General features: G+C 38.3%; 2 protein-coding genes across 11 annotated transcripts in view; one reads left to right on the forward strand and one right to left on the reverse strand.

Annotated features, from left to right (window-relative positions):
• Positions 1-10,266, forward strand: part of ZNF568 (zinc finger protein 568) — an 86,110-nt gene extending 75,844 nt beyond the window's left edge. For 5 of the 10 annotated variants that reach the window (XM_073885237.1, XM_073885233.1, XM_073885232.1 and 2 more), the window contains 3 exons: positions 1,259-1,382; positions 1,704-1,799; positions 6,517-10,266. In XM_073885237.1, the coding sequence (XP_073741338.1) occupies positions 1,259-1,382; positions 1,704-1,799; positions 6,517-7,937 (1,641 nt within the window). In that variant the 3' untranslated portion in view covers positions 7,938-10,266. The remainder of the gene's footprint in view (positions 1-1,258; positions 1,383-1,703; positions 1,800-6,516) is intronic. The other 5 variants (XM_073885234.1, XM_073885235.1, XM_073885236.1 and 2 more) reach the window with 2 other exon arrangements.
• The window catches only part of ZFP14 (ZFP14 zinc finger protein), a 225,154-nt gene that overhangs the window by 106,527 nt on the left and 105,548 nt on the right, over positions 1-13,079 (reverse strand). The window lies entirely within an intron of this gene.

Here is a 13,079-nt window from a genome sequence, read left to right on the forward strand (position 1 = left end):
AGAGAGAGAGAGAGAAAGGGAGAGGGACACACACTTTTTTTTTTTTTTAAGATTTTATTTATTTATTTGACAGAGATAGCGAGAACAGGAACATAAGCAGGGGAAGTGGAAGAGAGAGAAGCAGGCCTCCCACCAAGCAGGGAGCCCAATGTGGGGCTCGATCCCAGGACCCTGGGATCATGACCTGAGCTGAAGGCAGGTGCTTAACGACTGAGCCACCCAGGCGCCCCTAGAGAGACGCACACTTTTGTTGTGTATGTTCATCTTGGGTCACATCAGTGTGAGTCTGGATCTTCCTCCCATCAGTTCTGGCCGATCAGGAACAAGGAGAGTATAGTGAGGGACAATTTATAGGAACAGGAACATAATAGCCAGATGTATAAACTGTTGAGAAAAGACTCATACTGCAAAAGAATTTTAGAGAACTTGTGCAGCCTAGTACCCCAAAATAAGAAAATTGAGTATAGAAGATGGGTTGTCATACAGCCAGTAAAAATGATGTCTATTTTAGAATTTTTGGTCACGTGGAAAAGTGATTGGGCTTTAGTATTCTGGCATATTTATGGGCATGCATTTTTAAGAAATTATTAAATCATGTTATAAATCATCATAGAAATCAAGTTATATTCCAATCCTATTTTCAGAAATAGAAATTTTATAAGATTCAGAGTTTTAAGAAGTTTTTCTTTATTGGGAGAATGGGAAGGAGATAGTTACAGGCATTGTATGGTGAACATAGAGTGTGCCATGTGCTTGCATGTATAGTTTTATTTAATTGGGAAACAGCAGTTGTCTGAACTTTGGGGATAATGGAAGAGCTTAGAGCCCAAGAGGTTACTCCTGTAGTTGCAGGCATGCCTAAGCATGATGTGTGCACCAAGAATGGTATGTGCTGGGCGCCTGGGTGGCTCAGTTGGTTAAGCGACTGCCTTCGGCTCAGGTTATGATCCTGGAGTCCCTGGATCGAGTCCCGCATCGGGCTCCCTGCTCGGCGGGGAGTCTGCTTCTCCCTCTGATGTGCTCTCTCTCTCTCATTCTCTCTCTCTTAAATAAAAAAATAAAATCTTAAAAAAAAAAAAGAATGGTATGTGCTCTGGTCACTTTTGTTTCCACACTGCACCATCTGTGTTAAAGGGCCCAGCACAACCTGTTTTCTCAACATTGTTACCTTACTAAATTGCTTTCTCCTTTTTTTTTATTCCATTGTAAAGATTTTGCCTATCAATTTCACAAATAGCATATTGATCTGTGGTTTCAGGGCTTCACGTTCAAAGATGTGGCCATTTACTTCTCTCAAAAGGAGTGGGAATGCTTGCACTCTGCTCAGAAGGATTTGTACCGAGATGTAATGTTGGAGAATTATAACAACCTGATCTCACTTGGTAAGTTATGTGCCCCCCAAAATTCAGAATTGGCCTTCTGGAATTTTATGTTCTTTGTTATGAATTTCTCATGACTGCTCCTCAAATGCCTGGCTGAATTAATGATTCTTGTTGCTTCCCAAAGAAGGGACTGTCCCTTACAAAGTTAGAATTGGCTGCTCCATTGGACTTTGGACTTTTTTTTTTTTTTTTTTTTTGGTTCCTCTGACCTTCACCGCTTCCACTGACCCTTAACCTGCTTACTCTTTCTTGATAATCATGGGCTAATTTTAATTCTGATACACATACAGCATAACTTTGTCCTTTTTGTTTTTTGAGCAGGACTTTCTTATTCTAAGCCAGATGTAATCTCTTTATTGGAGCAGGGGAAGGAGCCCTGGATGGTTAAGAGTCAGGAAACAAAAGAATGGTGCCCAGGTAAGTGATGGTAACTACTATGAGGAACACTATGGCAGGTGGTCACCCAGGGGGCCAGTGAGAAGGCAGCATATCTGAGCTATTGGTAGGAAAGCTTGCTGAAAAGGTCTGAGATCTGGAGAAAAAAGGAAGGATGTTTCAGCATGAGGCCTCAAATTTTCACTCCACTTACCACTCTTGCTACCTTTCCTCATATTTGCTTCTGATTTCAGGAAGGAAGTGCCTTCCTCCTTCCCATGAGACAATTTTCCCTGTACTTTGTGTCCAGTTTTGTCCTGACTTTTTAAAGCAGCTAGCTCTTTTGAGATAGAAATCACATATTCTAAAATTCACTTAAAAAAAATAAAATAAAATTTACTTAAAGTATACTGTTCAGTGGTTTTTAATATAGTCACAGAGTTTTGCAACTGTGACAACAATCTAATTTTAGAACCTTTTCATCACCCCAAAATGAAACCCCATACCCATAAGCAGTCACTTCTACCCCCCAGCCCTAGACTTTTATTTCTGTAAGGTAGGTAGTGATCTCTCTCTTTCATTCCTGATACCAGTATTTGTCTTTTTTTTCTCTCGGTCAGTCTAGCTAAAGGTTTGACAGTTTTGTTGATCTTTTCAAAGAACCAACTTAGAATTATGTTGATTTCCCTGTTCTTTCTATTTTGTTCATCTACCCTCTAATCTTTATTATTTTCTTCATTCTGGTATCTTTGGGTTTACTTTGTTCTTTATCTAGTTCCATAATCTGATTTGAGATCTTTCTTGGGTTTGGGGGTTTTGTTTTTGTTTTTGTTTAATATAGGCATTTTAAGCTGTAAATTTCCCTTTAGGATCTATTTTAACTGTAACCCATAAGTGTTGGTATATTAAGTTTTCCTTTTCTAAGCATTTTCTAATTTCTCTTGTGATTTCTTCCTTGACCCATCAGTTATTTAAGAGCATGTTTTCTGTTTCCTTGTTGATCTTCTCTATCCATTATTGAAAGTAGAGCATTAAAGTCTTCAATTTGTTGAATCGTCTGTTTTTTCTGCAATTCTGTTTTTGCTTCATGTACTTTGGGGCTCTCTTATTAGGTATATACATGCTTATAACTGTTACCATTTCTTTTTAGCTTTTTATTTTGAAATAATTTAAGATTCAGAGGAGTTACAAAAATAATACAGAGAGTTCCCTTGTACCCTTCTCTCAGCTTTCCCTAATGATAACATCTTACCTAATCCTAGTACACTGTCAAAACCGGGAGATTGGCACAATAGTAGTAATGAAACTATAAGTAGACCTTATTCAGATTTCACCGATTTTCATATACACTCATTTATTTTTTTTATTTTTTTATTTTTTTATTTTTTGGTGTATATTACTACGAAATTTTACAGCATTTGTAGATTTATATAACTACTACCACAATTGGGATACAGAACCTTCAGTATTTTAGATATTTTTTATAAAATATTTTTGAAACATGCTATAATGCTTAGTTGAATAAAGCCAGATACAGAACTTTCAGAGTCAGTGCTGTTTTGGTTGTATAAAAAGGATGCTACAAAACACTGGAAGGAAATAAAAGGTAACAATGAATAACCTAGGAAGTAGCTAGGGTTAGGAAGTATGCTGACTTAAGGGCTGATTTAAATCCCTAATCACTGATAACCCTGCAAGTTTTCTTTTTGAGAAACCTGGCCTGTACAATGGCCAGAGAAATGAGGGTCTTTTTAGGGGAGATGGTTATAGGTAAGGGACAGCTGTGAGAGAATATTAGGGTCAATATTACCAGACTGGTAAGACTTTTCAGATCATGACAAATGATGTGAAGCTGGAAGGAGAGGTAGGAGGATCTAGGCAATATGGTTGGAATGCTGTAGAAGGTGGAGGAACTTACTCATTTAAGGCCCCAAGGAGAGAAAGTCATGAGTGGGTGTCCTAGAAGACCTGAATGGAGGTCCACATCATGCAGGGCCTTCTCACCAAGTCTAGGAGTTTGGATTTTTTTTCTTAAAAAAGCCACTGAAAGTTTTAAACAAGATAGGAACATGAGTGGATTGGATTTCTAAGACCTCTCTCTGGCTTCCTGTAGAGATTGAATCAGATTCCTGAGTGAAAATGGTGAAACTTGCTAGGAGCCTGTTTGGGAAGTCCAGGTGATTTGGCCTTGTGCTAGAATGAGACCACGGAATACGGTCATCAGAGAGACTGAAGATCAATTTAGGGGAATGATTCTGTAGTTCTGAGGAGTGATTGTGCAGGAGAGGAGCAATGGGAGCATCCTTGATAGATGTTACTTTTTGATCCGAGCATTCCTTTAAGGTCCAAATTTATTATTTGAATCCATGCTTTTTACAGTTTTCCTTCTCTAACAGATAGTTTTTATTTTCCCCAAAGTATTTAAAATAACAGCATCTTCTGACATCTGACATCTGGAACTTCCCATACAGCATAAAATGCCAACATCATGTTACCAGTCATCATACAGACCTTGCTTTTAGCACCCTACTCTGAAGGACAACTGTGTAGTGTTGCATTTTCATTAGATTGCAGATATAGATCATACATTAATCACAGAAGAATCTTTTCTTCTTACCAATTGTTCTAGGTTTATTCATCTCTCTAGATTTCCCAACTGTTTGTCTTTTCTGCAACTTGCTTTTGACTGGTCCAACCACCCTGGACCTTAGCAAGAACAAAGGGACTGTCCTAAACAGCAGGTGCCTGCACAAGCTCTGACAGCTTACACGGAGCATCTCCTTTTATCTCAGCCTTCTTAATTTCTGAGTAGTTAAGTAACTGTCCAGTGTCATACAACTAGCAAGTCATGGGACTAGGATTCACACCCAAGCAGTGTGGCTCTGTGTTGTCACAACACCATACAACCTCTCATAAATGGTTGCCTTGGTATTCTTAGTTTCCATTAGAATTTTTTCAGAATTACATAAAAGATTCTCATGGTTGTTGTGTAAAGCTATCAGTCTTCCAGGGGACTGGTATAACACATGTACAGAGACACCCTAGTGGTGCTGGCTTGTTAATTGAACTATGTGCTGGGAATTGGTTATATCATGGTGAGTGAAATAAGTATTATGCTAGTTCTGGGCCACTTTGGGAGAAATTATACCAGTAGATAAACTGATGAACAAATGTGTAATTCCAGAATTAAGAAAAAGATTATGAAGGCAAAAAAACAGCGTACTTGACAGAAAATTAAGATACTTACAATGAAAGAAACTGGGCATGCAGCGATTCTGGAGCAGAGCATTCATGGCAAACAAAGCATTTCCTAAAAGAGTCTAAGATGAGATCGTAATTGACTTGATCTAGGAGTCCACTGGAGGCCAGTAGAGAGGTACCTAGTGAGTGAAGGTGAGAGCATCTTAAAATGAAGGTGAATTAGGGAAGCAGGGTCCAAACAGTGCAGAGTTTTGCAGGTCTAGTAAGGAATGTTGTATTTTATTATAAGCACAGATGGGATGTACTGTGTTTAAACAGTGACTCCCACACCTTGAGTTGCCTCTGAATCACTGAGAGAGATGAATAAAAATGCCAATAGCCATTCATTCATCAAATAGTATTTACTCTGTACAGATACACTGAAGGGCAGACAGACAATACAGAAGTAAACAAGTTAAAGTATAATATCTGTGGAGTTTAGAGGTGAAGTATACTGATGTCTGCAAGATGGATGGATGGAGAGAGAGAAAGGTGATAAGGCAAGGAGAGCCAAATGTTTTTATAGAATCTAGGTAGTGGGAATATGGGAGTTCACTGTCTCAATTCTTTTAATTTTTCTGTATCTTGAAAGTTCTCATAATAATGTTGGGGAAATAGATAAAATGATATGTGATGATAAGTGCACTGCAAAAAAATACAGTAAGTAGAGTAAGAGAGGCCTGTTTTGTAAAGAGTGGTCTCATGTTTGAGTAGCGGTCAGGATGAAGTACTCGAACAAGCCATATTCTTAGGGAAGATATTTGCAGGCAGAGATTCTGAAGGAGGAATGTGCTTCACAAGTTTGAATAACATCCAGTTGGTCAGGGAGCTGGAGCAGAGTCAGCTGAAGAGAGGAGATCGGCAATGAGGTCAGAAAGAGGGTAGCATGAGACAGGTCAGGGAGGGTTTTGTAGACCGCGTAAGGACTTGGACTTTTACTCTGCGCAAGAGGGAAATCCAGTGGAGACTTTGAGGCAGAAGAAAGGCCTGATCTCACTTACTTAACAAGAACACTCTGGCTACTGTGTTAGGTATGGGATATTAGGAGGGCAACAGGGAAAGCAGGGAGACCTGTTAAGAAAGTGTGTTAACCTTGGTGAGAGATGGCTTTGGGCAAAGTGGTAGAGATACTGGTAGACAGAAGTAGTCAAGATCTCATATATTTTGAAGCTAGAGATGAGAGGACTTGCTATTAGATGTAATGTCTTACTCTTAGATTCTCACTTAGTTGGTCTTAGGTGGTTCCTGGACATCGTATTTGTACCATTCCTCAGCTGATTCTGATTTTCACCAGAGGTGAAGAACTACTTCCTTCACAAGTTCCCCTCATTTTCTCTATTCTCATCTCCTCCCCCCACCCCTGACCCCGGGCTTTTTTTTTTTTTTTTCCCCAAATTTCCGTGCTATGTTAAGAGCTATTAAATTATTCACTATTTTTAGTTTGTCATTTCTACCTTAGAACTTTCCTTTCTCCTGCCACATGAAAATACTTTCTGTTTTCTTTTTTGTTATCTTACAGATTGGGAGTCCAGAAGAGTAACCAAGAATTTATTTCCAAAGGAGCACAGTTACAAAATTAAATCATTGCACCTGGAGATAAAAAGACTTACGAGCTCTGACCTTGAGTGCACTAGGGTCAGAAATAACAGAGAAATCAAATGCCACTTGGAGAGACAACAGGAGGGGCATTTCAGACAAGCCATAATAACCTCTGAAGAAAGGTCCACTTCCATTCAGTGCATAGTTCATACCAGAGCGAAAACCTACGAATGCAAGGGATGTAAGGAAGCTTTCAGGTGCCAATCACTCCATATTGAACATGAGAGAAGTCATAATAAGGAAAAAGACTCTAAATGTGGAGAATGTGGGAAAGCCTTTAATAGTAGGTCATACTTGATTAAGCATCAGAGAATTCATGAAAGCAAAAAAAGTAAAGAAAATAAGAAATGTGCCTCTATCCGTGGCTCTGAAACTACTAAACCTCAGAGCATTAACACTAGTGAGAAACCTCATAAATGTAAGGAATGTGGGAAAGCCTTTCATTCTAACTCACAACTCCGTAAACACCAAAAGATCCACATTGGTGAGAAACCCTATAAATGTAAGGAGTGTGGGAAGGCCTTTCCATCTACCTCACAACTTAATTTACATCAGAGAATTCATACTGATGAGAAATACTATGAATGTAAGGAATGTGGGAAAGCCTTTACCCGTCCCTCACATCTTCTTCGACATCAGAGAATCCATACTGGTGAGAAACCCCATAAATGTAAGGAGTGTGGGAAAGCATTCCGTTACGACACACAGCTTAGTCTTCATCAGATAATTCATACTGGTGAAAGACGCTATGAATGTAAGGAATGTGGAAAGGTATATAGTTGTGCCTCACAACTGAGTCTACATCAAAGAATTCATACTGGTGAGAAACCTCATAAATGTAAGGAATGTGGGAAAGCGTTTATCTCTGATTCACATCTTATTAGACATCAGAGTGTTCATACTGGTGAGAAACCATATAAATGTAAGGAATGTGGAAAGGCCTTTCGTCGTGGCTCGGAACTTACTCGACATCAGAGAGCTCACACTGGAGAGAAACCCTATAAATGTAAGGAATGTAAAATGGCCTTTACTTGTAGCACAGAACTTATTCGACATCAAAAAGTTCACACTGGTGAGAGACCCCATAAATGTAAGGAATGTGGAAAGGCTTTTATTCGAAAGTCAGAACTTACTCATCACGAGAGAAGTCATAGTGGTGAAAAGCCCTATAAGTGTAAGGAATGCGAGAAGGCCTTTGGTCGTGGCTCAGAACTTAATCGACACCTGAAAATTCATACTGGTGAGAAACCTTACAAATGTAAGCAATGTGGGAAGGCCTTTATTCGTGGCTCACACCTTAGTAAACATCAAAGAATTCATACAGGAAAGAGGAGTGAATGAAGTCATGGGAAGGCTCAAAATTTTACTGACATCTGCAAAGTCATACTAGTAAAACAAACAAAACCCTCTGATTTTAAGGAATGTGGGAAAGCCTTTGAAGATAACAATATCAGAGCTCACAGTGTGGATACAGGGCCTTTATTTGAGGGCCAGAATTTATTTGACGTGTTAATGCTGAGATACTTTATAAATGTTAGAGATTGAGAGGGTTCTATTTATGTTTCAAAATTTATTAGACATCAGGGTTCAGTTGAAATAAAAGTGAAAAAATCCCATGAATGTAAGGAAAGTGGGAAGGCTTTGGAAGGCAGTTAATGTGTCAGAGACAGTCATACAAATGGTTCTCAACATCAGGGTCATTTGCCCTGTGGGAAATCAGAGGATTCATAATATAAATGTCATAAATATAGGAGACCAATTTGCTTTAGCTAACAAATTACTTGTCTCATAATTCATACTTGAGGAAGGCTACATACAGTAATGTTAAAAATGCAGCAAATTCTTCCCGTTCAAATCTTAATATTTGCAAGCTCATCTTCTAAAATTAACCTGAACTGAGGCAGATTGGGAAAGGATTTAACCAATGCTCAGTCCTTACTTGGCTTATAGGGCAAATTACTTAACTAGGTCTAAACTTTCTCACTTATAAATTAGTAATATTAATTAGTACCATCTTGTTAGCATTATGAAGTTAAATAATTACATTATATCCCATAGAATACTGTATGGCTCGTATTGAAAGTGAGTTAAATAAGAGCTGATTTATTTTCATATTTGTGGATAGACATCATATGAGAGGAAGGCCTTATGTGTACCATGACTATCAGAACATCTTAAATCATCTCTTTATTGAATGTCAGGTAATTCCTTCTGGAAAAAAATTGAAAACTGAAGTGTTCATTCACCTTGCCCTCTTGCCTCACTAGGGGAAAGGAAATCAAGGCAAGTTACAATTCGGAGTGAATGACAAAAAAAAACCTCCATGTTGAAAGTTGTAGGATGCAACAGAGCTATACTTAGGAAAATTAACTTCTTTTAATATGTGTAGAAAATGCAGACAGTTAATGGCCACAATTCATTGTCAGTTCAATGTACTTGGTGCACTGCCTGTTCTAATAGGTTCCCTGTAAACACTTGTTGAAATCTGAGAAATGAGAGAGTAAATGAATAAGCATTTGACTCTAGTGTGTAGAAAAGCTCTAATTAAGAGCAAAGCCCAAAACAAAACAACAAAAAACCTTGAAAACTTTTTGAAATGGGGGGAAAAAAACCCTCAGCCATCATGAATGAAAGGAAATGTAACTACAAAAAAGGAGTTTTAAAGAAAGAAGGCAATATTGTTGCCCCAGACACTGTTGGTTGCCTATCCATTGGTGTTAGCCATTCTCCCTTTGCCAGGACTGCCTGCTGCCCATCTAAAGTCTAGGTCTTGCACCTAGTTTGCTTTGCATCTGGGCATATATGTGACAGTCCTGGCCATACAAGATCTGAGCAAAAGTCTGCAAGTAGGCTTTAGGTTAAATTTTCTTTCCTAACAATAGGAGGAAGTAGCCTTATGTTACAGGATGCATGTCTATATGTCTGATACCTGAGAGGCTGAGATTGGCACAGGGGACAGATTGGAATTACCTGCATCCTTGACACTGTTGAACTGGTGAAATGATGCAGAGCTGCCCTGTCCCTGGATTTTGAGTAAAATAAGAAACTTCATGCATATCTGTTTTTTAAAGGTTATACTCAATTTTTTATGATAGACCTGAGTCCTGGGAAAAAATATTTTTGTATGTATATATACATATTTATTCATCTTTAATTTAGTAAGACGAGGAAATGTTTATATTCAGCTCTTTATACTATATCTGAAATTGTGGAAAAGCATTATTTTCTTAAATACTTTTTAGACGTGTATACATGTATTCTACTTCGATTTAGTAAGACATGGGAAATGGTTTTTTTTGTTGTGTTTTGACATTCAGCATTGTACTGTGTGTGTTTATATTCAGCTCTTTAAAGCATGGCTGAAATCCTCAGTGTTTTCCTGAATAAAGTAAGAACCAATAAAAATAGCTAATTAAAGAGGTATACATGGGGTCGCCTGGGTGGCTCAGTTGGTTAAGTGACTGCCTTCAGCTCAGGTCATGATCCTGGAGTCCCGGGATCGAGTCCCACATCGGGCTCCCTGCTCGGCGGGGAGTCTGCTTCTCCCTCTGACCCTCCCTCGTCTCATGCTCTCTATCTCATTCTCTCTCTCAAATAAATAAATAAAGTCTTAAAAAAAAAAGGTATACATGATTCCTCTAGTATCAGAATATCTAACATAAAATCTAAGTCTCCAGAAATTTGGTAAAGGACATCAAATCAGCTATAAAAATAATCCACCGTACTTACGGTTTATGAATATTCCAATTGAAATAGCAAGTAAAATCTAACAGCCTATTGAAGAAAATAGGGTGGTTGGTTTTTCGGGTCTTTTTGTCCAGGATAAAATGGTTCATGACCTGTCCAATTTTTTTTTAATGTAATGGGTAAAGGTAGTGTTTGCACATTGAAAATGAGACCCTAAAATAACGCTTTCCCACGGAAAGTAGTAAATGAGAAACTATTACAACATACTTACTCAACTGCTGTTCAGTCCCTGCAGTTACCCACTTAATCCTACCTCATGGGCTGCAGACACATTTGGAATAATCACCATCCAGTGGATTCCACGTTAGGCTCACACTTTAGAAAATGATACATACTTCAAATAAGTTTTTTTTTAAAGATTTTATTTATTTATTTGACAGATTGTGAGAGAGGGAACACAAGCAGGGGGAGTGGGAGAGGGAGAAGCAGGCTCTCTGCTGAGCCCAGAGCCCAATGCAGGGCTCGATCCCAGGACATCAGGACCTGAGCCACCGAGGCGCCCCAGTTTTATACTCTTAAAGGACATACTATTCTGTGGTTGGGAATGAAGGAATGAAAAACTGTTAGGTAAGAGAAAAAATGTAATTTTTTTTTAGTATAAAGGTAAGTTGGGTCATTTTATATTGGTTCTTATTTAACATATTAAAACACATGTACTAAGGCAAAAGGGCTTTCTCTCCCCATCTACCACTCACACAAATGTAATGACCCAGGACTTTACTCTTTTAATCACAGGGCAGTTCAGCCCTTTCCAAAGAGATGTATTGATTACATTGCAGTTTATTCCTTAGTCCCACCCCCAAATCCCATTCCTTGTCTTTCATTCAGTTATATGAAAAGGATCCAGGAAAAATTCAAGATAATGCCCTACTCCAAATGGAAGTCGTCAGCTAATGGATGAAATGGAACCAAAGTGAAACTAAAAGGGGCAGAGCATGCAATTCTTGACCTTGCGGTTGTAAATTCGCGCCCCACATTGGGTGTAGAGGTTACTTAAAATCTTTTAAAAAAGTGAAACTATAAGAAAAATAATTGACAGGCCATATTAAAATTTTAAGTGACAACATAGAAAATTGGGTGGATATTATAATTACATTGATTTTCACCTCCCAGTTATTTACCCATTTACCTCTTTTGTTTCCAGTTTGTGACTATTATAAATGTTTAATATATTCTTTTAAAATTGAAGTATAGTTGACATTTGTGTAATACATTGTTTATTGAACTAGGGAGATTCCTGAGATGACTCATTAATCCCTTCTATGAATGCAAAAAAAAAAAAAACCACCTGTGCTAATTTACCTATTTAGTACAACCGGTTTTGCTTTCTTTTGTAAGCCACAACTGTACTCTGACAGAGTCTGGTGCCTTTCAGGGGGGTGGGGGATCTTTAGAGTTCTTTTAGAACTCAGGAATGAAGAAATGTTATATTAAGGGAATTGGTGTATTTTTAAAGAGAATAAAGGACTGACTGTTCAGCCTGAAACAATCTGTTAATGACTTACAGCAAAAATGGAAAGTAATTAGTTCCCTGTTTTCACTGATTGAACGAAAGGACATTATCACAGGTGATCTTAAGGCTTTAAGTGAATGAACAACTTCCTTGGTGTTAAATCCAAATTAGCTTATGGTCAGTCAGTTCAAAACTTTTTTCCCCCAAGATATGAACCCTAAACAATACCCTGCTTATTTTCATGCTAACATTTTTATTGAGGTTTTGTATAGTAAAACGTGTCATTGTCTTACAACCAAATACCACCAGGAACATTCCTTGTGGTCAAACAAGTTGGGTTTACTGCTCATTGCAGCAAAGGGGAACACACAACATTGGGTTTGTGTTTATTGATTTAGAGAAGGTTTAAGGAAGTGAGGCTTTGTTCTGGATTGGATGTCAGGAATCAGGGCAATTCTATAACTGCATATCTTAATCTTATCCATAAGGAAAGAAGACTAAAGGAAGGCTAAGATTGTAATTGGTAAAGAAGTAGCCTTCAAATTATCCAGGAGTGTTGAGCATTTTGTGGCTTGAATAATGTTCATGTTTATCTGTGTTTAGATATGATTACAGGGTGATCTTGTTTTTGTCTTGATCCACTAGGATCCCAAGGTTGCCTTTCTGCTGTTGATGTTATGTGAATTCACAGCAAGATCTCGTTCACAGTACCAGGCTAGCTCTTACATGTCAGCGGCAGCTTCTCTCTTTCTCAACTGTATAAAGAGCATAAATCTTTTTTAGAAAAGATTTTATTTGAGCGAAAGAGAAAGAGAGCATGTGCATGAGCAGGGAGAGAGAAACGCAAGCGGACTCCATGCCGGGCACAGAGCCCCACGTGGGGCTCCATCTCACAACCTTGAGATCATGACCTGAACCAAAACCAAGAGATGGACGCTTAACCAACTGAGCCACGCAGGTGCCCAAAGAGCATAAATCTTAAGTGTACAGCTTAATGTCATTCTATCCACTTTATTGATTTAATTTATATACAATAAATTACACTTAGTGTACAGTTGAATTTTGAAAGGTGATACCTATGTAACTACCATGACAAGTACGATGCAGAACATTTCCATTGCTCGAGAAAGTTCCTTATGGCCCTTTATAGTTAACCTCTCCCACCACACCTGGTCCCAGATAACCAATGACCTGCTTTCTGTCATTGTAGATTAGTTTGCATTTTCTGGAATTTCACAAAAAGGAATCATACAGTATTCATTTGTGTATGGCTCTTTCACTTA

Source organism: Callorhinus ursinus, unplaced genomic scaffold (genome assembly GCF_003265705.2).
Source record: "Callorhinus ursinus isolate GAN/ISIS: 27379988/994484 unplaced genomic scaffold, GSC_fseal_2.0 scaffold61, whole genome shotgun sequence".
Lineage (NCBI taxonomy): Eukaryota > Metazoa > Chordata > Mammalia > Carnivora > Otariidae > Callorhinus > Callorhinus ursinus.